The sequence below is a fragment of the Paramormyrops kingsleyae genome, chromosome 2, assembly GCF_048594095.1.
Source record: "Paramormyrops kingsleyae isolate MSU_618 chromosome 2, PKINGS_0.4, whole genome shotgun sequence".
Taxonomy (NCBI): domain Eukaryota; kingdom Metazoa; phylum Chordata; class Actinopteri; order Osteoglossiformes; family Mormyridae; genus Paramormyrops; species Paramormyrops kingsleyae.
In genome coordinates this window covers 32,684,460-32,710,475 of record NC_132798.1, presented here as the reverse complement: position 1 = coordinate 32,710,475, position 26,016 = coordinate 32,684,460, and the positions used below count along the sequence as shown (strand labels likewise).

The 26,016-nt window shown below is 43.1% G+C and overlaps 1 protein-coding gene across 1 annotated transcript in view; it reads right to left on the bottom strand.

The window, feature by feature from the left end:
• galnt9 (polypeptide N-acetylgalactosaminyltransferase 9) overlaps positions 1–25,660 on the bottom strand; it is a 67,016-nt gene extending 41,356 nt beyond the window's left edge. The window contains exons 1-2 of the mRNA XM_023812286.2: positions 24,702–25,660; positions 12,544–12,724 (exon numbers count right to left, since the gene is read on the bottom strand). Coding sequence (XP_023668054.1) covers positions 12,544–12,724; positions 24,702–24,939 — 419 coding nt within the window. The 5' untranslated portion in view covers positions 24,940–25,660. The remainder of the gene's footprint in view (positions 1–12,543; positions 12,725–24,701) is intronic.
• Between the last annotated feature and the right edge of the window lie 356 nt (positions 25,661–26,016).

Sequence of the window (26,016 nt, the reverse complement as noted above, 5' to 3'; positions counted from 1 at the left end):
AGATGCCCGTGTGGCTACAAAGATGCACATCATGGTTTGTTTGCAAATGTACCCTTTGTTTCCTCTCAGAAACATGAAAGGGAAACGCAAGAAGCACATTCCGAAAACGTTTTAATTACCTTGTAAAACACAGAAATCTGATTACTATGCCTCAAAATAAACACAATGGCTACTGCAATTACCAAACTGTATGTTTTACTTAAATCATATCATTCTGTTGTGTGCTGGTAGCTGGCCTTGAAAGCTGAGAGTTCTTATTTCCTTAAGGTTTGAGGCATGGATGTCATTAGGTCCGATCACTTGGGGCTGTAGCCCCGAGTTTTTTAAGCAGAGCCCTGAGTATTTTAGTCCCGATGCCAATCTTCCTTCAACAAAAAAGTCGAGCCCCACATAAACTTCACTTAGCCCCTGATCTTTTCAATAGCTAGAAATTCCCCTGGTTTGATGTCAGACATTTTTTGTCTACATTTATCAAAACTCTGCCAAAATTTAAGCCAAAATTCCATGCCTTAAATAAAATGAATAATGAATAAAATTTCCTTAATATGCCTGAACCATTTTATCTTTATAATGCAATTGGCATTGTTACCTAAAAATACACTACATGGACAAAAATACTGGGACACCTGGCCATTGCACCAATAGAAACGTTTACATTGTTCCGTAAAGACCGTATAGGTAAGAAGGGAGGTGGTGTTGTAGTATATGTAAAGGAAATCTTGCAGGCAAGGGAGCTTACTGATATAAGTAAAAGTACGGAAGCTATATGGGTAAAATTAGATGCTACAAACTCAAATAGCCTAATTGTCGGTGTTTGTTACAGAGCACCCAATGTAGCTGCTGAGGAAAGCAGATTGTTATACAGTGATATTAGGATTATGAGCAATAAAAATTATGTGGTAGTTATGGGTGATTTTAATCTACCGGGGATGCAGTGGGACATTGTTGCTGGCTCTTCTGAAAATGAACTTGAGATGGTGGAATTAGTACAGGATTGTTTTTTTACTCAGTTTGTTAACACCCCTACCAGGGGAGATGCCATTCTTGATCTTGTTTTGTCTAATAACCAGGACAGGATTGGTAAATTAGATGTTTTAGAACCACTTGACAGTAGCGATCATAACATGGTTAAATTTGAGGTTAAGTTTAGTGCCCGAAGAGCAAAGTCCAAATCAAAAATATATAATGTTAGGAAGACTAACTTCAATTGTATGAGATTAAAACTAGAAACCGTGAACTGGATGGAGTCAAATAACAAAACTGTTGAAGAGGCATGGGAATTTTTTAAAAGCACATTATTGCAAGTACAAGAGGACTTCATACCTGTTTCTAGCAAGAATAAATCTAGGAAATTGCAACCTAGGTGGTTAAATAGGGACATAAAGTATAAAGTAAGGAGGAAAAGGGCTTTGTTCCAGAGATGGAAAATAACTGATGATGACATAATAAAGCAAGAGTATCTAAATCTACAGGCTGAATTAAAAAATGACATTAGACGAGCTAAAAGGAATGTCGAAAGGAAGATCGCATTGGAGGCTAAGGATGACGTTAAAAGTTTCTTCCAGTATTTTAACTCTAAAAGAGCTCTAAAAGCTGAAATTACTAATCTGCAGGATAGTAAGGGTCTTATAATTGAAAACGTCATTGACATAGTAAATGAGTTCAATGATAGTTTTGCACGGGTATTCACTGTCGAGGACACTAGTAACTTACCAGTTCTTATTACTAATCCAACATCGTCTATAACTAATATATATATAACTGAAGCTGATGTTTTGCAAAGCCTAGCTAAGCTCAAAATAAATAAATCACAGGGCCCTGATGGCATCTTACCTATAGTGTTAAAAGAGATGAGGGATATTATTTGCCGACCCTTAACATTACTGTTTCAAAAATCCTTATCTGAAGGTGTGGTACCTTCTGATTGGAAGCATGCCAACATAACGCCCATTTTCAAAAAAGGGGATAGAAGTAATTTGTCAAACTATAGGCCAATCAGTCTAACTTGTATAACTGGTAAAGTTATGGAGGCTATAATCAAAGAGAAAATGGTAGATTACCTGGACTCAAATAACATTTTGAGGGATAGCCAGCATGGATTTAGGAGAGGTAGATCCTGTTTAACAAATCTGTTGGAGTTTTTTGAGGAAGCTACTCAGGAAATTGATGATAAGAAGGCCTATGATGTCATCTATTTAGATTTCCAAAAGGCTTTTGATGTTGTTCCCCACAAGAGGCTCTCACTTAAACTCAAAGCGACAGGTATTTTAGGAACTGTAGCGACTTGGATTGATAACTGGTTAACGGATAGGAAGCAGCGAGTAGTTATAAGAGGCTCGATGTCACAGTGGGCCTGCGTTCATAGTGGGGTACCGCAGGGTTCAATTTTAGGACCACTTTTGTTCCTAATTTACATAAATGATATAGACACCAATATATACAGTAAACTGGTGAAATTTGCAGATGACACCAAGGTGGGTGGTGTAGCAGATACTGAACTAGCGGCTCAGCAGCTACAGCGGGATCTTAATTTAATTAGTGACTGGGCTGACACCTGGCAGATGAAATTTAACATAGACAAATGTAAGGTACTCCATGTAGGGAGCAGAAATATAAAGTACAGGTATTTTATGGGACCTACTGAAATAAAGGTAGCTGATTATGAGAAAGACCTTGGTGTGTATGTTGATGCTTCCATGTCTCATTCTCGCCAGTGTGGGGAAGCAATAAAAAAGGCCAATAGGATGTTGGGGTATATCTCCAGGTGTGTGGAGTTTAAGTCAAGGGAGGTAATGCTAAGATTATACAATTCCTTGGTGAGACCTCACCTAGAATATTGTGTACAGGTTTGGTCACCATATCTTAAAAAGGACATAGCGGCCTTAGAAAAGGTGCAGCGTAGGGCCACAAGAATGATTCCTGGTCTTAGAGGAATGTCATACGAGGAAAGGTTATTTGAGCTAAATCTGTTCAGCCTCAAGCAAAGGAGACTGAGGGGGGACATGATCCAGGTCTATAAGATTCTAACAGGTTTGGATGCTGTTCAACCGAATAGTTACTTCAGCATTAGTTCAAATACAAGAACTCGTGGCCATAGGTGGAAATTAGCGGGAGAACATTTCAAACTGGATTTAAGGAAGCACTTCTTTACACAGCGTGTAGTCAGAGTATGGAATAGTCTTCCTGATAACGTAGTGCAAGCTGAATCCTTGGGTTCCTTTAAATCAGAGCTAGATAAGATTTTAACAACTCTGAGCTATTAGTTAAGTTCTCCCCAAGCGAGCTCGATGGGCCGAATGGCCTCCTCTCGTTTGTATAGTTCTTATGTTCTTATGTTCTTATTTCATCCCATTCTAAATCCATAGGCATCAATGTGGAGTTGGTTCCCACTTTGCAGCTATAACAGCTGCCGCTCTTCTGTTAAGGCTTTCCACAAGATTCTGGAATGTGTCTGTGGGATTTTTTACCCATTCATCCCGAAGAGCATTTGTGAGGTCAGGCACTGATGTTGGACGTGAAGACCTGGCTCACAATCTCCATTCTAGTTCATCCCATAGGTGTTCGATGGGGTTCAGGTCAGGGCTCTGTGTGGGCCAGTCATGTTCTTCCACACCAAACTCAACCAGCCATATCTTTATGGACATTGCTTTGTGTACTGGGGCACAGTCATGCTGGAACAGAAAAGGGCCTTCCTCAAAGTGTCCCCACAAAGTTGGAAGCATAGAATTGTCTTGGTATGTTGAAGCATAAAGAGTTCCCTTCACTGGAACTAAGGGGCCAAGCCCAACCAACCAACCCCATACCATTATCCCTCCTCCACCAGACTTTACAGATGGCACAATGCAGTCAGGCAAGTAAGGTTCTCCTGGCATCCACCAAACCAAGATTCACGAGCACCTGAAGAGGAAAGGCAGAGCCGCTATTCTGGATGATGGGCCGCCAGGAAAAGCAAAAGGCTTTTAAATATCCTTTGTGCTTCTAGCTGCAAAATACACTCATTATTAAAGCCATTGTGTTTGTGAAAATGTCTGAGCATATTCTACACCGACTGGGTCTGAAAGAAACACCTGATTTCAATAATTAAGAGGTGTGTCCCAATACTTTTGTAGATATAGATTTCATGGCCGCTGTTCATCACGGATTTTTTTAAAGTATGTTTCCTTACCATTTAATAGAAATCATTCAAGAAAAATTCCAGAAAGCAGCACATGGTCAGTCCAGTGTCTACTTCCATTTCCTGCTACTTGCATGATTAATGCATTGTACTCAAGCGACGTGGCCTCGCTGGTCCAGGGCACCAATCAGCAAAGTGTCGCCTTACAAAGCAAGTTGGAGGATAGGGATGAGGGGGTGGGCTAACCTCAGTGGCCCCGATATCAACACCATTTAACAGGGTCAATGAGCGTGCACTGGACCGCATTGTTCGACAATCACCCTTCAATTAACCTGGCATTTTTAATGTATGTGACAAGGAAATTAAAAAGCCTCTACGATTTATAAAGACAATAACTGTTACATGTATGACTGCAGGAAGTCTCCAAGGTATACTTTTCATTATACTTACTGTTGACTACAATTGCAGATAAGATCTTAACATGCACCTCTTGGGGGTGCTTCTCATTCGTGCCCTGCCCCTCCTCCTCAATTCAGGCACTCTAGAGAAACAATGTTTCTGTGGCACTTAAAGATTTAATTGATCAGTATGGAGGACACCCAAGACCACTATGAAAAGCTGAGCTCAATCTCCTACGTTTGCACATATCAACTTTAAAAAACGGGATTTACAATTGGACAATCATCATAAGGCCTTTCAATTTACTTCTGATCTAAAGACATACAGTTAGGGAAATAATTATTTGACCCCCTGTGGAATTACTAACTAGACCCATTTATAAAAATGAGAAGTAATTTCACTGGTAGGTTTATTTTAACACCAGAAGAAAGATTTTCAACAAAACAAACAAGAAAAAAATAACAGTTACAAATCAATTTGTTATTTATCTAGGGAAATAATTATTTGATCCCCTACAAGCCAGCAAGAAATTAGGTCAAGTACATGTGCACTAACACAACACAAGTAGTACTTAATTAAGTATTAACAAATACTAAACCAGCATTGTCATTTAATGGCATTACTTTGTTAAACAGTATTCTTGGGTCACCAACCTGTCTACATCTTCAACCTTATTACCATGGGAAATAACAAAGAGCTGTCTAAGGACATCAGAGACTGTTGACCTTCACAAATATGGAATGAGCTACATGACCATCAGCAAGCAGCTTGGTGAGAAAGTGACAACTGTTGTTGCAATTATTCACAAATGGAAGAAAGACAAAATAACTGCCAATTACCCGCGGCCTGGGGCCCCAAGGAAGATCTCATCTCATGTGGCATCAATGATCTTAAGAACAGTGAAGGCTAACCCCAGAACTACACGGGAGGAGCTCGCTAATGATCTCAAAGCAGCAGGGACCACAGTCAACAAGAAAACCATCAGTAACACATTATGCCGTTACGATTTTAAATCCTGCATTGTTTGCAAAGTACCCAGTTCAAGAGGGCCCATGTTCAGGCCTGTCTGAAGTGTGCCAGTGAACACCTGAATAATTCCAATGAGGCTTGGAAGAATGGAATGTGGTCAGATGAGACCAAAATCGAGCTGTTTGCCATTAACTCTACTCGCCATGTTTGGAGGAAAAAGAATGCTGACTGTAACCCCAGGAACACCATCCCTACCGTCAAACACAGAGGTGGAAGCATTATGCTTTGGGGGGGTGGATGGATGGGGCCATGTAGCGTAAAATCTTGGATGAGAACCTTCTTCCTTCAGCCACCTCTTCAGCATGTGGGTCTTCCAGCAAGACAATGACCCTAAGCATACGGCCAAGGCAATAAAGGAGTGATTGAAGAAGAAGCACATTAAGGTCATGGAGTACCCTAGCCAGTCTCCGGACCTTAATCCCATAGAAAATCTATGGCGGGAACTCAAGCTTCGTCTATCCAAGTGACAGCCTAACAACCTTAGAGATTTGGAGGAGGTCTGCAAAGAGGAGTGGATAAAAATTCCTGATGATCGGCGTGCAATCCTGGTGACCAACTACAAGAAACTTTTGACAGCTGTGCTTCCAAACAATGGTTATTCCACCAAGTACTAAAGCATGTGTTACAAGGGATTAAATATTTATTTCCTGAGATGAATGACAAATTGGTTTGTAACTGTTACATGATGATATTTTCTTGCTTGTTTTGTTTATAATCTATCTTTTGCTGCTAAAATAAACCTACTGTACCAGTGAAATTATAAACTTCTCATTTATTTATTAATGAGACAATTTAAGAATTCAGCTAGGGGTCAAATAATTATTTCCCTCACTGTAAACAGCTTGAAAAGACAGCAGTATGAATCAGCCATATAAATTCCTGGAAAATGGGCATTAATCCAGTAGCTCGTACTGAGAAGCTGTTAGTTCAGTGAGAGGAGCTGAAACATTATTCGCAAACCTCCGGAGTGGTCAGAGCAAAGTGAACTTTACCAAACTCCAAATCCTTGGTTTGAGCAGAATTTTTAATGGTTTCAGTCCCTTTTCCCCTCGATGCAGAATCCAATTTAGGACGTCGCTCAGCCAGTGATTTATACCTGTCTGCCAGAACGCGAAGCCTTGTACAACAATGCATAATCAGTGATTGATTCAGCTGGTCTTAATAGAAATCCACCCACTATGAGTCATCATATTTTAACTGGGAATCAGATCTGACAGAAACAGACTGTCACGCTTTCAGATACGGGGGGCAATCAAGCTTAAATCAAGCTGCTCTCTTCTTTTCTATTATTATTATTATTATTATTATTGTTATTATTGTTGTTGTTGTTTTATGTTATTCTAAAGTAACCACAGGGGTGATTCAGCTGCCAGGAATATCTCCAGCTTCAGTCTATATCCTGTAAATGTTTCCTGTGTCATTTTTCCGACGGCTAAGAAGATAATCTCTCAAAGAGACAAAGTGGGGCACGAAGTCATCCATTTCCGAGCCCCCAGCTATGCAGGCTGCCATGCTGTCTTTTCTAAAGGAGGTGAAAGGGCTCAAAGAAAAACAAAAAACAAACGTCTGACATGTTTTTTTCCCCCTGAGACTGCTGGCTCTGACAGCGCGAGGAGTGTTGAAGATTCCAGTGCTGTGTGGAAGTCATCTTGAACTTCCCCAAGGAGGTAATAAAGCAGGTTCCCTTTAACGGGTTTGGTCTTCATAGATCATCCAAAAAATGAATCTCAGTCTTTTAAAATAAAATAAAATGTCACGCTTAGATAAACACAGGACACGCTAAAAATGTTATATTTCTTCAGGGTAATATATATTTGCTTCTGAAATAACACCAAATAATACGGAATTTAGGATAAATGTGACAGACAGAAACATATTAAGATGCAACTTCAGTAGAGAAGGTTAGTCTCTTTCCTCAAATCTTTAGAAAAGGTGCAGCGTAGGGCCACAAGAATGATTCCTGGTCTTAGAGGAATGTCATACGAGGAAAGGTTATTTGAGCTAAATCTGTTCAGCCTCAAGCAAAGGAGACTGAGGGGGGACATGATCCAGGTCTATAAGATTCTAACAGGTTTGGATGCTGTTCAACCGAATAGTTACTTCAGCATTAGTTCAAATACAAGAACTCGTGGCCATAGGTGGAAATTAGCGGGAGAACATTTCAAACTGGATTTAAGGAAGCACTTCTTTACACAGCGTGTAGTCAGAGTATGGAATAGTCTTCCTGATAACGTAGTGCAAGCTGAATCCTTGGGTTCCTTTAAATCAGAGCTAGATAAGATTTTAACAACTCTGAGCTATTAGTTAAGTTCTCCCCAAGCGAGCTCGATGGGCCGAATGGCCTCCTCTCGTTTGTATAGTTCTTATGTTCTTATGTATGTTCTTTCCAATTCTGGAAAACATGGTTTTGATAATTGAATGTTGCAGCTTGGGCCAATTAACGATGACATTAGGCTTGAGACCTGCCTTTAGTGAAAGACTTTCATGCGGGTGTCTCCAATACGAGATGTGAGTTCCGGTGGAAGCGGGAAAAGGCTTTTTTGGGAAACATATACTTTGAAATGATGAGATGCATCGCCAAGGAGTGACTGCAATTAGACAAGTCCAGGAATGGATAAACACTGTTGCCTGGATCATATAGCAGCCAGCAGCCCTACCGAACAGGAGAAGCTGAGGAAGATACATTTCAGGTTATTTAGCCAGCTTGTGAAGGAGGCTTTCTTCCTGTATAATGGTGTATTTTGTTTCACTTGTTCAAATAAACAGATGATGAATGAAAGCTGAGAGTAACCTAAACACTCTAGCATGTAACCTACCTGTCAGGTTAGAACAGCTGGCCCACCACAGCACATAAAGGCTGGAGTATAACCATACACTGAATAGGCAGTGTGGCGCTATTACTGGCAATGTCAGTTGAGTTCATACAGATTATGAATGCGGAATTCTGTCAGAGTCCATCTGGCCTTTGACATTCTGGGAATTGGGAGTCTGTAGTGTTTCCTGTGCCTGGGAATTCCAGGGTCCCCAAGCCAATGATTAGAATAATATGGGAAACATGCAGTGGTTTCAGCATCCAGAACGAGGTGACACACTGTTACAGGACAGTTAATAAGGAGGGATGAGCCTTGTGTAGTAAAATGCATTTTAATTTATTGCTCAGGTATTGAATAAGCATAAGCATGTTTATTGAATACAGTGTAATGCATTATCCTACCTGATCTGTGGGACCATCTTGTGTGATACGGCTCGTGTTTTATGCTGCATGAATCGTAATACATTGTGAATGTCAATACTGCAAAGTCGATATTTTGCTGCGTAGGGAGGCGACCAGACATTGTGCCCTGAGCTGTTTATCGTGTAACGATGGCTGAGAGAAGGCAGGGACGGGAGGCACGGCGCGAGGAAGACCAGTATCAGAGAGACCACGGCCTTCTGGACAGCTGCCAGCAGTCTGCATCGACGGGCAGCATTCACCGTGAGTGAAAGCGCGGCGGTCTGGACGCGGCGGTCTGGACGCAGTGGTCTGGACACGGCGGTCTGGAGCGATGCTCATGTGCAGCGTTTGGCTGCCCTGTTGGGCCTGCGGTCGTTCATATAGACAAATAAACACTAACAAAAACCTGCAGTTTCTGTCCTTGAAGGCTGCAAAAGATATTGGGCCCTATTTAGCATCCGGCGTTAAGCGGCGCCAGGCACGACACAGGTGTCTTTGCTGGCATGAGCCAAACGCAGGTGTCATTTTCCCGTTCAGTGCCCACGTCGTTTAAATAGCAAATGTACTTGTGCCCATCTGAGCGCCTGTGGGCGTGTCAGTTGTAAAATCAGGCGGAGTCAGATGACTTGTTGGCACATTGCTATTTTGGAGCAGCGGAAAGCAATTGAGCTTTTGACCGACAAAAATTTAGTCTAAAGTCAATGCCGCAGTATGTCACTGTTATTTTAAGGGAGCGTTATCAAAATAGTGACATGAGCCCACATGGCCGCGTGCACAGAATGTACTTGTTTAATGCAAACATTAAGAATGTGAAAGGTCATTAATGTGTACATCAAAATAAGTTTCAGGTAAAGAATAAAGACAAGCCTGTAGCCTCAACAAAACAGCTATGGTCAACGTTTAACAGTTAAAAGGCTACGTTTTTCACATAATAGTGGGCTAGTCATACTCTCAGGCAACAATGTTTGCAGTAGATCTGCACAAAACCTACATTTTGTTTCTTTTCTAGTGTAGTGGACACTTTTCGCTTGGTTGTACTTAAGGTGAATGCCAGTGTAGTCTAGCCCTTCAAAACGTAACACATGTGGCCCTGTAGTGTCAGACTTGTGCCCATTGTCTGATAGCCCTTTACTGCATTTGTCACAATGGGCAAAAGGCAAGTGGTTCCCACTGTGGTCGCTGACAATGAAACGGGCTGCCAAATATCTGATTTCCCCCAACTTAGTTTGACATATTATTAGTTTGAATAATAATATAGTTTTATATTCACCATTCCTGAAGTGGGCACTTACATTCTCGGGCATTTTCATGCTGGCTCTGCCATCATTAGCCAGGCGCTCACAAGAGTGACAAGAGACTTCCAAAATGTGCTAATATCCAAAAGTTTCAGGATAGGTAGGCTGTGTAAAAATCTAAATTAGGCATAGTACCCTATTTTTCTTATTTAACGTGACTTTCTGTTCACTCACGAACATAAATAATAGTTTCATAAAATAAAAAAAGAATTTGAACAATAATTATTTCATTTTCTTTTCCCACTCCCGCAAACATGTCAGTGACTTCCTGCAAATTAAACTTTGTCCCATGCCACTGTCTATAAGCTTGTGGGAGTTTTACTTACACAAAAATGTTCTGAGGGTAGAACATAAAATGATTGGTTCAGAGAGATAACCAATCAGAATATAGAAGAGATGGGTCCAAGCAACTAGAGGAGGTGGGACCTAGACATGTAATTGGTTGGTCTCTCCTTCTCTAGTTGCTTGGACCCACCTCTTCTACAATCTGATTGGTTATTTCTCTGACCAAACAATTTTTGGTGCTGCCCTGGGAGCGGTTTTGTGTAAGTAAAACCCCTATGAAAACTCTATAACAGCAGGTGCAGCAGGAATGCAGACCTCTACTTTAGTGGAATCCTGCTGTTGCCGCAGATGGTCTACTCGCGCACTTTCAATTTGCACATGAGCAAATCCGTTTGTAGAGAAGCGTTATTTTCTGCTATCTGGCAAATCCTCCATTATATTACCAATTTGCTAAGGTGCAAGCACACCTGGCTCTTAAAGGAAATGGGAGATGATCCTCTGATTAGCTTATATTATATTACTCCCCCAAAACACCCGTAACTAATTAGCAGACTTAGTACAGCACTTTTGGACTGTTGCGCCTAAACTAGCAAAAGTTTGTTGGCCACGCCCAAAAACAACCTCTGCCGTGCGCTTTAGACTCTGCGCTTCAGACCGTGCCCTTTAGATCGTGCGCTTCAGACCGTGCGCTTCAGACCGTGCCCTTTAGATCGTTAAAATACATCCAGTGGTGTCTTTATAACAAGGAGCTACGTCATGGCTGAGAGGGTTAACGAGAGCGGCAGTTGCTCATGTATATCACACTGTTATTGTCAATGCCATATACTTTATAATGCTTTAAAAGCAAAATAACCTTATATAGTAGCTATACACAGGACTGGTACCTCAAAATGAATGTAGCATTTAAATATGAACTTATTTAGCAATAGGGACCTAACTGTAGAAGATAAAATGTGTATTATGATTGAGCATGTATGTCAGGAAACTACCTCTAGGTACATATCAGTGAAGATACTATTAATATTTATCATCTCTGTGTTTCAGGGGGTCGTGATCATGATTCACTTTGTTATTCAATGCCACTGTTTGGCTCACATAGCCCTAATCACCAAGACGCAAAAGGAGCAGCAGGAGCAGCAGGAGCAGCAGCGATGGTGTGAAAATGAAGCCGGCAGTAGAGGTGCAGCCGGAGGTCACCCATAAACACACCTTACAGTGCGCAATAGCAGGGCTCAGATTACAGCTGCTGCTAAAATATACGTGTGTGGGGTCCATTACAGGAGGGCCACAGATGTGTGACAGAAAAGAACAGCTGTCCTGAAGTCCGACCGGCCCCCTGCCTTGGAGGCCGCTTCAAAACGGACCCGGATTTGCCCCACAGACGGCAGGCCTTCCATATGCTATTTTGACCGTGCGTTTGTATTCTTACCCATTATTAATTAATCCCCTTCATTCAGCAGTTCTCCTTGTCCATACGTTTGCGGACTGCCGCTAATAGGACAGGGAGCACAGCTCCGGACGTGAAGCGCAGCTCTCCTGTCGTCGCCACACCAGCGAAACTCTGTCAGTTGTTTTTGCCCCTCTTGTATTCCTCCGGGAGGATTCCACTGCCAGCAGGGCAGTTCTTTTATTCATTTTTTATAACGTTGTACCTGAAATGTCAAACTGCATTGCAAATACCGGATCTGACCGGCATATACATCGTACATCTTCATTATCCTTCTGAGAAGCGTTCTTTGGCCTCATAGTAGCCAGGTCAGGGTTCTCTCTTCAGCTGTCCTCTCCGGCTTTTATTGTCAGGGTGTTTTATGTGGAGGGTGCCAGTGTGCCCTGCATGGATAATAGATGCCTGGATCGGGTGCAGCATCCTATTGCCCGTGCTTTTCGATTGCGGCCGGCCAGATACCTGATACAGTACGAGTCCTAATAAAGTCACCGTATGTTCGCGTCGTAAATTCAGGCCACCTGTGAGCAGGGTCACTCAGCACTTACACTGTCTCACACTGTCACTGTCTCATATTAAGTTACCTCAAGGTTTTCATGCAAAGAGAGGCATAGTCTTGCAGTAGGTGGAACATTTCATTGGAATAATTGAGCATTAGTGCCCCATAAAGGGGTAGAAAAATGAGGCCCCTTCTTGGAACCATCAGCGTTTGAGCTACATCTCCTTAACCGACATGCAGTAGGTGTGCCTCCTGCAAACTTACTTTTTGGGTCTGTAGTCGGGGATGGTCCGGTCCAGTGAGATGCGGTTGCTCAGATGCCCGTTGTAGCCGAACTCCTCGTATTTGCCATCCGCCTCGGGGCTGTCCTCCCTCAAGGTGGCTGCAACACCCCCCTGGCCCACTCCACCGGGCCCCTCCACCAGGCCCATGGGCTTGGCGAGACCTTGAGTAACGAAAACCAGACAGCGTCAAGCTAGCGGTTGCAGCTCTTATGGCGTCAATCAGCTGGAAAACGCACCGCCGAACAGAATTAATTATTATCCTTGTAAATTATTATCGACCTTCCGCAGTCGCAAACAAGCCTCAATAACCGGCATGGCCACACTCAAACATGATGGTGTTTTATCCCATGAAAAAAAATTACCCTGGTGTCATTCTCTTTGCTCCCTGCTCTTCCATTCCTGCTCGAAGCCAGGTCAGTTCCCCCGAACAGAGCGGGAGACGTTTAGTAACACACGTCGTGCTTGTCTGAACCGCGGGTCAGACACAGCATTTCCTGTAAATTTCACCAAATCAGGCTCATGCTGAGTTCTCTGCTAACAGGTGATCTGCGTTATCACCCGTCACGTCTGCCAAGGCCCTGCCTGGGAGGTGAACCCTCATTTCACGGCGGGATCCATTTCACGGCGGTTTGCAAGCGTACGTAATACAGTGTGTAATCGGACGTTATGGCAGGCCAGAATAATCATTGTTTATTGTCTGCCAAGCGCAGGGGAGTACCATGGATTCTCTATGCCATAATGTCTGCAAGCGTGGCTCTGTTTGCACCAGATGGATGAAGATCGAGGGCAGACAATGAATACCAATCAAGTGGCAGAGAGAGCTTGAGCTCGCGTATACAGTTTACAGCGTATGAAATTTGTGTGCCCAGTCTGTCGCCTCCCAAAAGTCAGCTGATGGCTGCTGCCTATGTGCGGAGCTTTCACAGTGCATTATGGGTGCTCTTTCCGCAGACATTCATTGTCAGCGTACTGTCCTTTAACCGAGCCAACGGGCACCCCAGGCTTATCACCTCGGCTGCCCTTGGATCGTCTCGGGCCGGATGTCCCAGCGGACGGCCTCCTGGCGTTCCTCTTGTGCTGCGAGCCACTTCCCGTCTCCAGCCGGGTGAAAAAAAAATAAAAATTCCCTTACAGTGTGAGGAGCATATTCACATTCAGCCCTGAGAACCGGCTGTCATCAGGAGACTGGAGCTGAATTTTAATCCATCCCCTCTTCACTGCACATTGGCTCATGGTCAGACGTGACCTCTCACTTGCACTGTTACTTATTGCCGCAGGAAGTGGACTGGTCCTGGGGTTCTGGAAAAAGCTGAGGAACCAATGTAACATTTTGAAGACAAAACACACGGGGATGTGTGAGTCTTTGTCCTACAGAGTAATCTGCAAAAGTCCTGATACAGAATCTTATTTATACGAATCCTGACAAATATGGAACCTGATTAATGTAGAACCTGATTGTTCTGTACTAAAGCTTTGTTTAGGGCAGAATTCTTTACAATTATGCCCAAACACAGACAAGTTATTTTAGCAGAAAGCCGCTCTGAGGTCCACAAAGATAGCAATTTACTCAGCTGTTCACATTGTGTTACTCAGGCTCCAACTCAAAGTGTAGATATAAAAATGAAATGTGTTTTTTCTGTTTATGTTTTGGAATAAGTGGGATCGGGGTAAATCTGACTGAAGATTGGGGGGAGGGGGGTGGGGGTAAACCAATCTCCTTGTGGAGGAGGACAGGTAAAACTAATCACTGGGATTGGGGATGGTTGGTAGGTTAAGCCAAACTCCAATGGGGGAGTACCAATCAAATAAATGATTTTAACAGAGAGCTCTGCATATAATAAACAGAAAAATGGGTGAAGATGGCGGGGGTGTGGATGACAGCCCAACGGAGATGGCAGGAGGTGTTGATGATAACCCCAGCAGAGATGTGCGGGAGGTGTCGATGGTTCTCCTTCTGGATACAATAAACAGGGAAATAGGTGGATGTGGTGTGGGGGTGTCAGTGATAACCCAAGCAGACATCATGAGCAGGAATATCACAGAAGGCGGGGTCTTTGAAGACCAGGCCAGCAAGTCGTTCTCCGCTGCCTTTAGCAGCCATATTTAAAGGAGCTGCACAGCAAACTGCATCAGTGTGCAGCACCTTGTTGTGCGACAGCGCTAAAGCAAATATTGACTTGTGCCACTTCGGTGACTCCGAGCAGGTGTATCCAGGGGGGAGATTTCTGGGTGGGGGGCCAGGGTAGGTTTTAATCACAGATGAATTCCCAGGACTGGGACTTGGAGGGAGGACTTTTCAACAGCGAAAATATTCGTAATATCCGAAGCATATGTAATTTACTGTGGAGAGAAGTATCGGCTGAACTAAATGAAAAAATAAAAATGAGATGCGTGCCAAATATTATACACTGTTCCCAAGAACATTCAATTAAGCTCACCTCCAGTAACAGCAGATGCCATCTTAGGTAGCTAATTCACTTTATTTGTTTCAAAATTATCTCTGCCAAAGCGTCAGTTTGGGGGGAAAAAAAGATGTGTGTTTTATTCCAGCACATTTAGTCAGTTCATGAATCGATGGTGTCTACAAATCCATCAAGATACTCGTTACTGAGTACTAAGTAATTTCCCACTTGTAATGTCCCTAAATTAATCACTAATTCAAACCTGCCACAGGGAAGCTTTTTTTTAGCATGTCTCCAAACCGCAAGGGCAGCAGAGAATTAATATGTTTACTTGCACCTATTGCAGGAAAATTGACGAACACACATATATTCCCTTGTCCTTCTCTTCCCGATGCTTGTGTATGTCTCCTCAAATTTCCCCTTAACTCGTGCAACATCACATCATTAATACGTCCCTAACAGTGTGCCTTTATCTCAGAATTGGGTATATAAATCAGGAAATTACCCTGCGGTGTGTCTACAAAATATATGCAGTTTTGATCTTTCTTTCTGCCATGTTTTTAATTGCGGGTGCAGTTGAGTCTTGCGCGGTTTGATCAGTTTGACCTCCAGTGAATAAACTAGTGATTGGACTTGATTACTGATTGCAATCATGGGTTCTATGATGCCTGATTAAAAGCGATCTCTTAGTCCGATCATTTCTATGCATTTTTCCCCCTTTAGATGAGTAATCCCTATTTCACACACAGCGTTAAGAATAACAGCTAAACTGATATGATGCTTTCATGCAGTCCCATCAGGCCAAACTTCAAAGTGAAACAGTGCTTCACCAGCATCAAGTAATGGCCACCATTCTAACATGTATGCTAATATACAAGTGTTTGTTGTAGTCTATTGTCAAAGTGATTTATGTTTTGTTTCACACCCTATACCTTTGTGTGCATAAATGCACACTCAGGGATGTCCTTATCTTATATATAAAAAATACAGTTTATTAGCAAGATGGCCCTGGAGATGGTATGATTCAGTCTGTAATTCGGGATGAAACATGGCACCCCAAACTGTATCTATGCTGAAGTCCTCCCTTCCACATTTGAAAGAGCAAACTTTGTGGTCCAGGCAGCAATCAGGATGTAAATCTGTACCCTATCAGACGCGGGAACCAGTGACCTCGCTGCCTAGCAACCATATAACGAGCACTTCCTCTCACGCTTGGTGGCCAGGTTTTAATTTGATGCCAGACTCTGACATTAAATCACATTACAGCTACTCTTTAAAGACTGCAATATAATTAAACCATTTTCATTTTAGTTACTGCTGAATATCGTGGGCAGCAACACAAAACCAGGTTTAAGACCACCATAATATTTTACATTAAAGAATTAAGAACCAAGGATCTTCACCCAAAATGAATTAGATACAAAATGACTGGATGGACCACTGCAATCCTCAATGCAGTCATGGAGCTCCCAAGGAAGGGGTGAGGTCTGTCTGCCAGATCAGGGGGGTATGGAGAGTGGGGGGGATTGCACACTAAATGAAAACCAAAATAGAAAGAGACAATGTTTCATGGCGCGACCAGACTGAACGTCTCAGTCTCAGTCTCAGTCTCAGCCCGATCCGGAGTGGGCCGCCTTGCTTCCCTTCATTACAAACTGTCGATTTAAACCGTCCATCTGCTTTTCGCCAGCTTCTCACAGGAAATCTGCGTGGGATGTAGCAGTTTTTTATATTAATTTCCCCATGCTATATGTTGCTACCCACCTGCCCCATGTGATACATGCCCCTCCCCTTCTCCCACTATCAGTAAACAGGAGGGGGAAGGGAGGGCATGCCCCCCGCTTCCAACTTTCAGAACCAGCACAGCTGAGTGCTCCTCCCCTCAACCTCTGGCACCCAGGCGTAAAAGCAGACGGCGCACGCCGCTATGCCTTCTCTGAGAGCTGGGATCACGTCACACAGCACTGGATTGTGTGGCCACACACCGACTCGCTGGCTCCAAACAGCTGGCCAGTAAGTAGCTTATCTCCGGACAGGAGCAGACGTGCCTGCGGCTCCTGCATCCCTGCCTCAGTGAACATCAGCACTATTGCTCTCATCACAACATTTGCATTTCATATGAATGCAATCAAGACGGCTTGATTATTTACCTGTTTCTCTAGTTAGACATTTTACTGTTCCTAGTCATGTCCAACTGCCGTTCTCACTGCAAGCCTGATGTCGGGCACTGTGCCGACCCTCAAAACAGACGATCCTTCTTGTTTGGAAAGAGGCACGCAGCTCTCAGATGGGCCGTGTATCTGCCAAGATGCAGTCATTTCCCTTTTTCCATGCGACCTCGTTTCAAGTGTCCCGTTCATGTTTGCTGTTCATGTCACTAGGTGCAGAAACATAAGGGCCGTCGATGCGATACTGCGTTCTGAGTGGAAGGAACAGGGAGACTGAGTGGCTTATCACAGCCCGATCCAGCAATCGGCAAGATGAGTGGGATTACCGCACTTACAAAGAAGCCAAATTAACACTCCCCCCCACCCCCCGACCACCCAGTAGCCTGGTTGGCAGATAAGTGATAGATGAGGAATCTGCCTCAGATTCCACACACACACATATCTTACTCAGTCCCCCGCTGAATCGATTACATATGACCAGCAGGTAACAGGAATACATTATGAAACCATTTCCCTACCTACAAAAGCTTCTCTGACATTTATTAAACTGAACTTCAGGTTATAAGATACACCTCCACATTACGGATTTAGCAGCAGAAGATATATAGGCCTACTGCATATACATTGAAAGGGAGACAGGAATTTGGTATTTATAAGTATTTGGGAAATGTACAGATTGTGGTGATCTGTTGATTTCAGTAAAATAGGTCTCCTGTAGACATTCACAGTCGCCCCTTCACATTTGCGTGGGTTAGGGGTGAATGAACCGCCTGGATGTGGAAGTTTGCGAATAATACTTGGACCGATTATTAAAAACGCAAAATTACTGTAAGGAACACGAGATTCCATGGTGACAGAGACAGCAAACATGTAAGTAAGGCTGGTTGCTGAGACAAAGATGCAGATCGTACCCAAGTCAAACAAATATTAAATAGTACTAATATTTATATATAATACAACTTTATATGATCCATATCATTTTCAGTATTTTTTTTACTTGGCGTCATCTGCGACTTTCTGCGATCTTTCAACAAGCTCAAAAAACATTCCCATTTAATTGTTCACAGCCAACTCGCCAATAAACAAAACCACAAATTTCAAATTCATGAACCTGGAGAGGCGACCATTTGCTGTCCTTCAAGGGTTTGCTGCTATTAAAAATGGCCCAAAAATGCAGGAGGCTCTGCGTCACAGAGTTCCCAGCTCCGGATCTCACTGTCGCTTCTGGTTTGTTCCTCATCTCTCTTTTTTCTTGACCGGCTTCTGAACTCGCTGCATGACCACAACACAAATTATCACCTTGAGCTCTGCACCATAGCGAAAACACATTATTACTACTTTAAAAACAGCCTTGTAAATAATATAAAACTGTGCAATTATATTCATGGACAAGATGTCAATGCCAAAACTGGAAGAAATAAAATCTGGTGATTAGGATAATTATGCAGTCATTACACTACCCCAGTGCTCTGGCAACCAAAGGCTGCTCTCCCACCCAGACAATTTAAACAGCATCACCTTGTTTTCAAAACTCTTTATGCTGTTTGGAGTCTATTCACATTTTCTGATGGGGACTAGCCGGCTCAAGTGGTTTCGGTAACGCTTTACATTTACTGCAACTTCATAATGCATTCATAGAGCATTAATAAGCAGCGTGTAAGTATACCTTAACATCCTAACACACTTAACAGCTTTAATATACATTAATAACAAACATTATATTATAGCAACAAACACTATAATCATATACTGTTTGTTATTAATGTATATTAAAGTTGTTATGGTATAACAGAATGTTAAGGTATACTTACAAGGGTTGGACAATGACACAGAAACATATGATTTTAGACCAAAATAATTTATTATTATGATGTAGAGCCTCCTTTTTGCAGCCAAAACAGCATTAGTTCATCATGGGAATGACAGATTCAAGTGCTGTACGGTGGCCAGAGGGATCCTGAGCCATTTTTCTTGCAGAACAGTGGCCAGGTAGCTACGTGATGCTGGTGGAGGAAAATGTTTCCTGACTCACTCCTGCAAAACACCCCAAAGTGGCTCAATAATATTCAGATCTGGTGACTGTGCAGGCCATGGGAGATGTATAGCTTCACTTTCATGTTCATCAAACCACTCTGTGACCAGTCCTGCTGTGCCTATCGGGGCATTATCTTCCTGATACACGGCACCACCTTCAGGGTACAGTGTTTGAACCTTTGGATGAACATGGTCATCCAGAATGGTTTGGTAGACCTTGGCAGTGACACGTCAATTTAGAACAAGTAGTACGCCCAGGGGATGCCATGATATTGCAGCCCAAACCTTCAGTGATCCATCTCCATACTGCATTCTGGGTACGCAGCAGTCCAGGTGGTAAGCCACTTTGGGACCTTCCTGCACCATAACTTTCTCGGATGTGGGAAAGACAGTGAAGGTGGACTTAAACGAGAATGATAAAAGTTCAACATTGTACACAGTCCAAGATTTTCCTGGCTGGCACCATTGAAACTGTCATTTGGTATTAGCACAAGTGACCAAAGTGTCGGGATCGATGCCCGTCCGGCCCTGTTCCACATGTCTTCTTCCCGTTTGGCCAGCAGTTCCCATTGGCCACCCTGTTTAGTGTTACCCTAGTGTGTTTCCCTGCTCCCTGGGCCACCGTGTGGCTTTACAGGGGATCAATGATCAGATCAGCTATCATCTAGATTCCCTTTCTGGTGTGGGTTCCACTAGTTGTTATTTAACATTTGTTATTTTATGTTTTCTTGGTTCATCATGTGTTTGTATGTTTCAGTTACAATTTCTTGTTTTTTGCTCCCTGTTCTTTGTTTGTTCAGTTTTCCTTGTTTTAGTTTCCCTTCATGTTTGTATTTTTTTCTGTATCTCTTTGTTGATTGCCCCCACCTCTTCCTCGTTGCCCTGAATCCTTAATACTTGGTTATGGTTCTCACCTGTCCCTCATCTAGTTTTGTTATCATTGTATTTAAGTACCTGCCATTGTTCTGTTCCTTAATTGGTTATTGTGTAGAGTGTTTCTTTCTGTGTTTTTAGTGTTCTGCTATTTGCTTGTTCCCCATATATCCTATTGCCCATGTCTTAGTTGTATTTTTAGCGTTAATTTACTTTGTGGTGAGTTAAAGTTTAGGTCTTGTTTTTGCCTACTTGTTATGACCCTGTGTGGTCCTTTTGTTTTCTAGTTGGTTTTCTTTGTCTATTGATAATGCATTCACCTTTACTGAGAGCCGATATGTGTATCGTCCCTCCTTTGTCATGCCCCACTGTAGCACAAAAGTTTGGCTATAGCAGGCCGACCATGAATATTGATCCAGTAGAGCTCCCAACTAACCGACTAACAGTTTTGGTGGAAACAGGTGAATCAGGGTCCGCGTTTAATTCTGCAGTGAGTTGGGCAGCTGTGGTTTTATGTTTTTTGGATACAATCCGGGTTAATGCCCAGACATCCCTTTCTGAGTGCAATCTCTTGCAGCTGCAGGTACTTCTGCTGGATGTGGTCTGTCTTTCGTGGTGGTATGCCAATATTTCCCTCGATTCAGTGGCTCTCAATAAACCACAAATGTTTACTGTTCTGGTCACAGATGCTCCAGCAAGATGCATACCAACAATTTGTCCTCTTTTGAACTCTGATATGCTTCCCATTATGTTGTGTGGATTGCAACACTTCATGCACAGCTGTGCTATTGCTCTGCTAATTCAACCTTCACATTCTGCTCTTACTGATGGAATGTGCAATCAGTGAAGTCTGCCCACCAGGCTGCACATATATAAGCATGAAACCTCAAACACTATTGGCCAGTGTTTCCATTTCATTTTCCAGTCCCTGCACACGATGCTTTTGAATGTTCTGTGAATGCATTATGAAGGTGCATTAAATGTTATATGAATGCATTATGAAGGTGCATTAAATGTTATATGAATGCATTATACTGGCACTATGAAAGTGCAGTTAATGTAAAGCGTTACTGCGCATTCCTATCATTCCTAAGTTATTTGCTAGCTAAATATAGCCACTTCCTCATTATAGTTTGACTGTTACAGTTAAGGTGGGCAGAAGGTTACAATTTTTAAGTAAATCTGGAAGTGGTATTGTTGTTTAATGAAAAAAGGCATTTAGTAGCATAACGGTTCATGGGTCATCACCAGTTAGCCGATTCAGAGCTGATGTCAGGAAATTTCTGGAAATACACTCACATTTTGAATTCCTGCTTTGTGACTATATATCCTGTCACTTAGTTTGCATTCCACAGCAGTTCTTAAGGGTAAAGAATGACTTTGGTGTGTTGAGAGACCTCTAGCTTGCATACTACAGCAGGACTGTCTCAGTGCTTAACCTTTTTCGTTTCTCCGTTATGCTGTTTGCTCTAAACCCTGACAGGAAGCACATATGAATCAAAATGAGACTTCATGTCAGCGTCACCACTTTGGCCACCAAGCTCCGCAGTCCAAGGAACTTGGGAAACGGCATCAGAAGGGGTCTGTTCCCTCAGTGGTTGCCTCCATAGCAGAAGTGAACCAAGCTCAAGGCAAACGGCTGCTGGGCTCTTTTAGAACCTGCCAAGATGGACCAGAGAAGGATCCTAACTGACCGGATCCTATCCTGACTGCCCCTTAATATCACAATGTTGCCACCATACCATCAGCTAGTACACGAATTGAAATTGCTCCCCAAAACAGCACTTCTAAGCAGAAGTGCACTCCTTTGTAAGTACCGTTGTCAAACCTTTCTTAGAACATCCGGAGATATCAAGGCAAATTCTATGAACAAAAACACAGCAGGAAACCTCATGACCTGATCAAAACTCAATAACCCTACAGGCATATACTGTATAGCCAAGCTACTATCTTTGTTGGTAAATTCTGGAAAAACACTTACAGCTATGTGTAGGAATGGTCTTATTGCTGTGGTACTAATGTTACTTGCATGCTCAGGCATAAATCTCCAGCGTGTTCCTCCCTTTTTAAATGATCATGTGATCATAGCTGGAGAAGGTCTTCTCAGCGACACGCTAGCTAAACGTAGCCCAGAGCTAGCGATTTTTCTCAGTGTAATTTTAAGGCTGATTTTTATCTCTGGTTCAGCCTGTGTTCACAAAGCCATACGAGAGCAGGATTCTGACGTGTATTTTGTTCTCCCTGCTGTTTAAGAAGCAGGTTGGCTAATGTGGTCCTGAGGGCCTAAGAGGCGAGAGGTGGGGGACTCACTTCCCACCCAGATGATGTCTATGTTTAATGTTAAAACACGGTTGGGAACCAGAATCTGACAGGAATTAATTCCGTTAAATGAAAACCATGGTGGAGCATCAGCTTTCGTGAAACTGTAGGTTACGGGGCATAAATTACACTGATTTCCTGAGGGTGGATTAAATTATGTCTCAACAGTGTCCAGGGTTTGAATATTCAGAGACTGCATTTCCATTCCAAATGCTGTGCTTTAGAGATAGTGGCTATCACACAGCAGTGATTGCATGTTTCACTTAATGAAAAAAGCAAGCGTCACATCTGTGTATGGAAGTTAGGACCAGCTTCGGGGAAATGAGTCCTTTGTGAATGACAATGGGTATAAGTAAATAGAGTAAAACTGACCATACATAAAGTATGACTGACGTTACTGGGCTAAATACTGTATAAACTTTTTTCGTCTCCCATTGCATTTGTTAGCAAACACTTTTGTCCAAGTCAGCATGCAGATGAGAACCGGAGAGCAGGGGTCAGAGGGTCAGAGAGTATCCCTAGAGCAGTTGTGGTTAAGGACCTTACTCAAGGATAGGATCACTGTGTCAACTTCAGAATTCAAACCCATGGCCTACAGAAAATGGGGATAGATCCCTAACCCACTAACAAAGTATATATTTGTATAATTTTGTAAAGAGTTAACTAACTCATTAACAGGATGAACTGTTCCTATTTGATAGCAACATTTTCAGTATCTTGTACGTTTTTGCCAGATGTTATGTCTATAAAAAAACAGTATATTAATATGTTCATGTTAGTGGAAGCAGTTTTAAAAATCAGTGTAAATCAACTTTAACCTGGTTGCTACAGTATGTATATCTTTTGCTATCTACAACTGATAAACAACAAATAAAATGCTCACTACAGCCATTTTCATTTTCCAATTGTACAACTAGTGACCGTTAACCAAACCACAGAGCATCCGAGTGAAATTAATGATGGGACAGTAATTTGTTTAGCATCTCGTTCATTATTTTTTGTTGTTTTCCACCATCATACAGTACATCAGAAACCAAACAAATCCTCTGTCCAGCTCTTGCTATCTCTAAGGTGTTTTCAAAATTGTTTTAATTGTAACTGTATAGTGAATTAATCCCCTAATAACGCCAGTTGAATGATTGAAAACCCGACAATTACGTCAAATTGCCACTTGACATGCTGATGGCTATTGGCCCAGGATGTCCACAAATCTGTCTCCATGGTGAAGGCAGGCAATTAGCTGAATGTGCATCGTCTGCGGAGAGGTAACCGAAAGAGTAAGAAGTACCAATGAAAATACAAAAAAGCAACAGCTGAGTGCACTTCCTAAAAAATTCACTTGTGTTCTTCAGCGTGAAGGGTCCCGCTTCGAGGAGACCAATTTTACTTTCTGTTGAGCAGTGGAAAGCTGGACCCCATCCAGAAGCAGGGATAATTTGAACTGACAGAGTAACCTCCTTCATATACAAATGACGCCAGTCTCACAGAATAGTAATAAGGTCAAACACTCAAAGCTTGTGCATTCCTGTCCCTGCCAGCAAACTGCCCCAGACTATTCCGAGGAGAAGAGGGTGGGGTGGGGTGGGGTGGGGTGGGGGGGGGGGGGTTTAACCTCTGCTTGCTTTGAACTGACATATTAGCAATAATCAGGCCTTTAGGTCCACATTTCACTGACATTAGGGATCGTCTGAGTCTGGCAGATATTATCAAAGTTCTGCCCCAGGATTCTACCAGTTATGCAAAGTAATGAGAGAATCCCACCAGTCATAACATTTTAAGCTCATTTAATAACTAAAATGTAATGATGAATGAATGACAAATGTAAAACTAACAATATGAACCATATTCTTTAAGTATATTACTTATTAGACATAAAATGCAATTTCTAATTATGAAAAAAAATACATGTTTTTATGCCGCAAACTTTCCCCAGACATTTGCCTTAAGTCATTTCGTTGTTTTATTCTACCTTAACGCTTCCCTGCAGCTTGTTTAAAAAGCAGTATTATACAGGACGCTTATAGTGGATAAAATTATTATTTTTTTGAATATCATTGTTTATTTTTTCAGTACTTGTTAATTAGTCTTTAACTTCTCGTCCTCAAACCGAGCATTTTTAAAGTAACACAATGGCATACATGATAACTTTTTCATTATGTAACATCATAACGCCTCATGCACACAGTATCAGCTTTCACCTTGCGAACTCTTCGACATTAATAAGACAGATACAGTACGTGAATCAAACTTTTGCAACAATTATGAATTCACGCTGCAAAATGGGGGTGCAATTGTTTGCCAATGGCATAAAAGATAAGGATGCCAGTCACGGTAGCACATACCGTTTAGCTGGTTGTAGACCACATCCTCCAGATGCTCCAGCCTCTGAAGTATTGACTGCCGGTCGAGCAGGCTGCTAACTTTGCCGGTCCTGCTGCGAAGTCGGTCCGATGCCCTTCCGACGTGCAGCAGCTCCTCGGAGCGGTCCTGAATCCTGCAGTACACCGAGAACAGGATGATCCCCACGAAGACCAAGATGTTGACGGTCAGCAGAGTTTTGATTTTGCGTGCCACAGCCATGAACCCGCGGAGGAGCGCTCAGACCGGGGACACGGGGCCGCGCAGGGCACGCGGTGCCGACTGCATGGGCGGCGGTGCTGATGCTGCGTCCCCGGAACGAAGCGGAGCGCTCCTAGGACACCGGCAGCGCTGTGAGCTGTCCTTTCAGCACCACGGTGAAGCTCTGCGTTTTTCTTCCGATCGATGTGGTACCGAGGGGTCTCCCGGACCCCAGCAAGACGATTCCTCTAGGAAAAGTTCAGTGTTGACGGAAATAAAGATCTGCGACTCCTTCGCTATTTGCACGGAACAGCATATGACGGGTCCGCACGCTGTGAGAATTGTGCCGTGTCTAAGCGGACATCTCCCGACTATCCCTGCCTGATCTCAGGGTGATCGGCCGGGGACGGTTCTGCATGTGCCCGTGAGGCGACGAAATCCGGCACATGTGGCTGGTTTGCGGTGTCAGTCCTCGGGGAAGCGTCGCATCATGTCCGGATCCGACCAGAAAACGGCCGCTGAGCGCTGAAACTCCGCCGTCACACGGACCGCCTCAGTGCTGATCCCGGCATAACGTTACCCTGTCCGACGCTCTTCCGCTTCTTCGGCTTTAAACGACCGCAGGCGGACGCGAATGAGACGCTGAAGTTGAAAAAGATGCTGCCTTTAACGCTGCTGATGTTCGCCGCTTTCTGCATGGTCCGCCGACCTCGTCCTTTATCAAGCTCCCCCTCGGTCTCCTCGTCCCACCCTCCACCCCCCTCACTTTCTCTCTCTCTCCCCTTCTCTCCCTCTCCCCCCAATCATCCACCCTCTGTCTCTGCCACTATCTATGTCTCCCTCTCTCTCCCCCCACCTCCCTCGGACTCCTGCTCTCCCCCTCCCTCCTTCTCTATCTCTCCCTTCCTCTCAGTTTCTTTGGCAGAAGCCATACAGAGGTTTTGCCATACTCTGAAACTGAGGGGCACATTTATATACGTACTGTTGAGTAAAAGTATATGAAGACAATGGAGGACACATCCAACGTGTGCCTGCGAATATTCCAGTTAAAATATCCATGCAGCAAAATGAACTCGTCATGCATTTAATCAGCATATA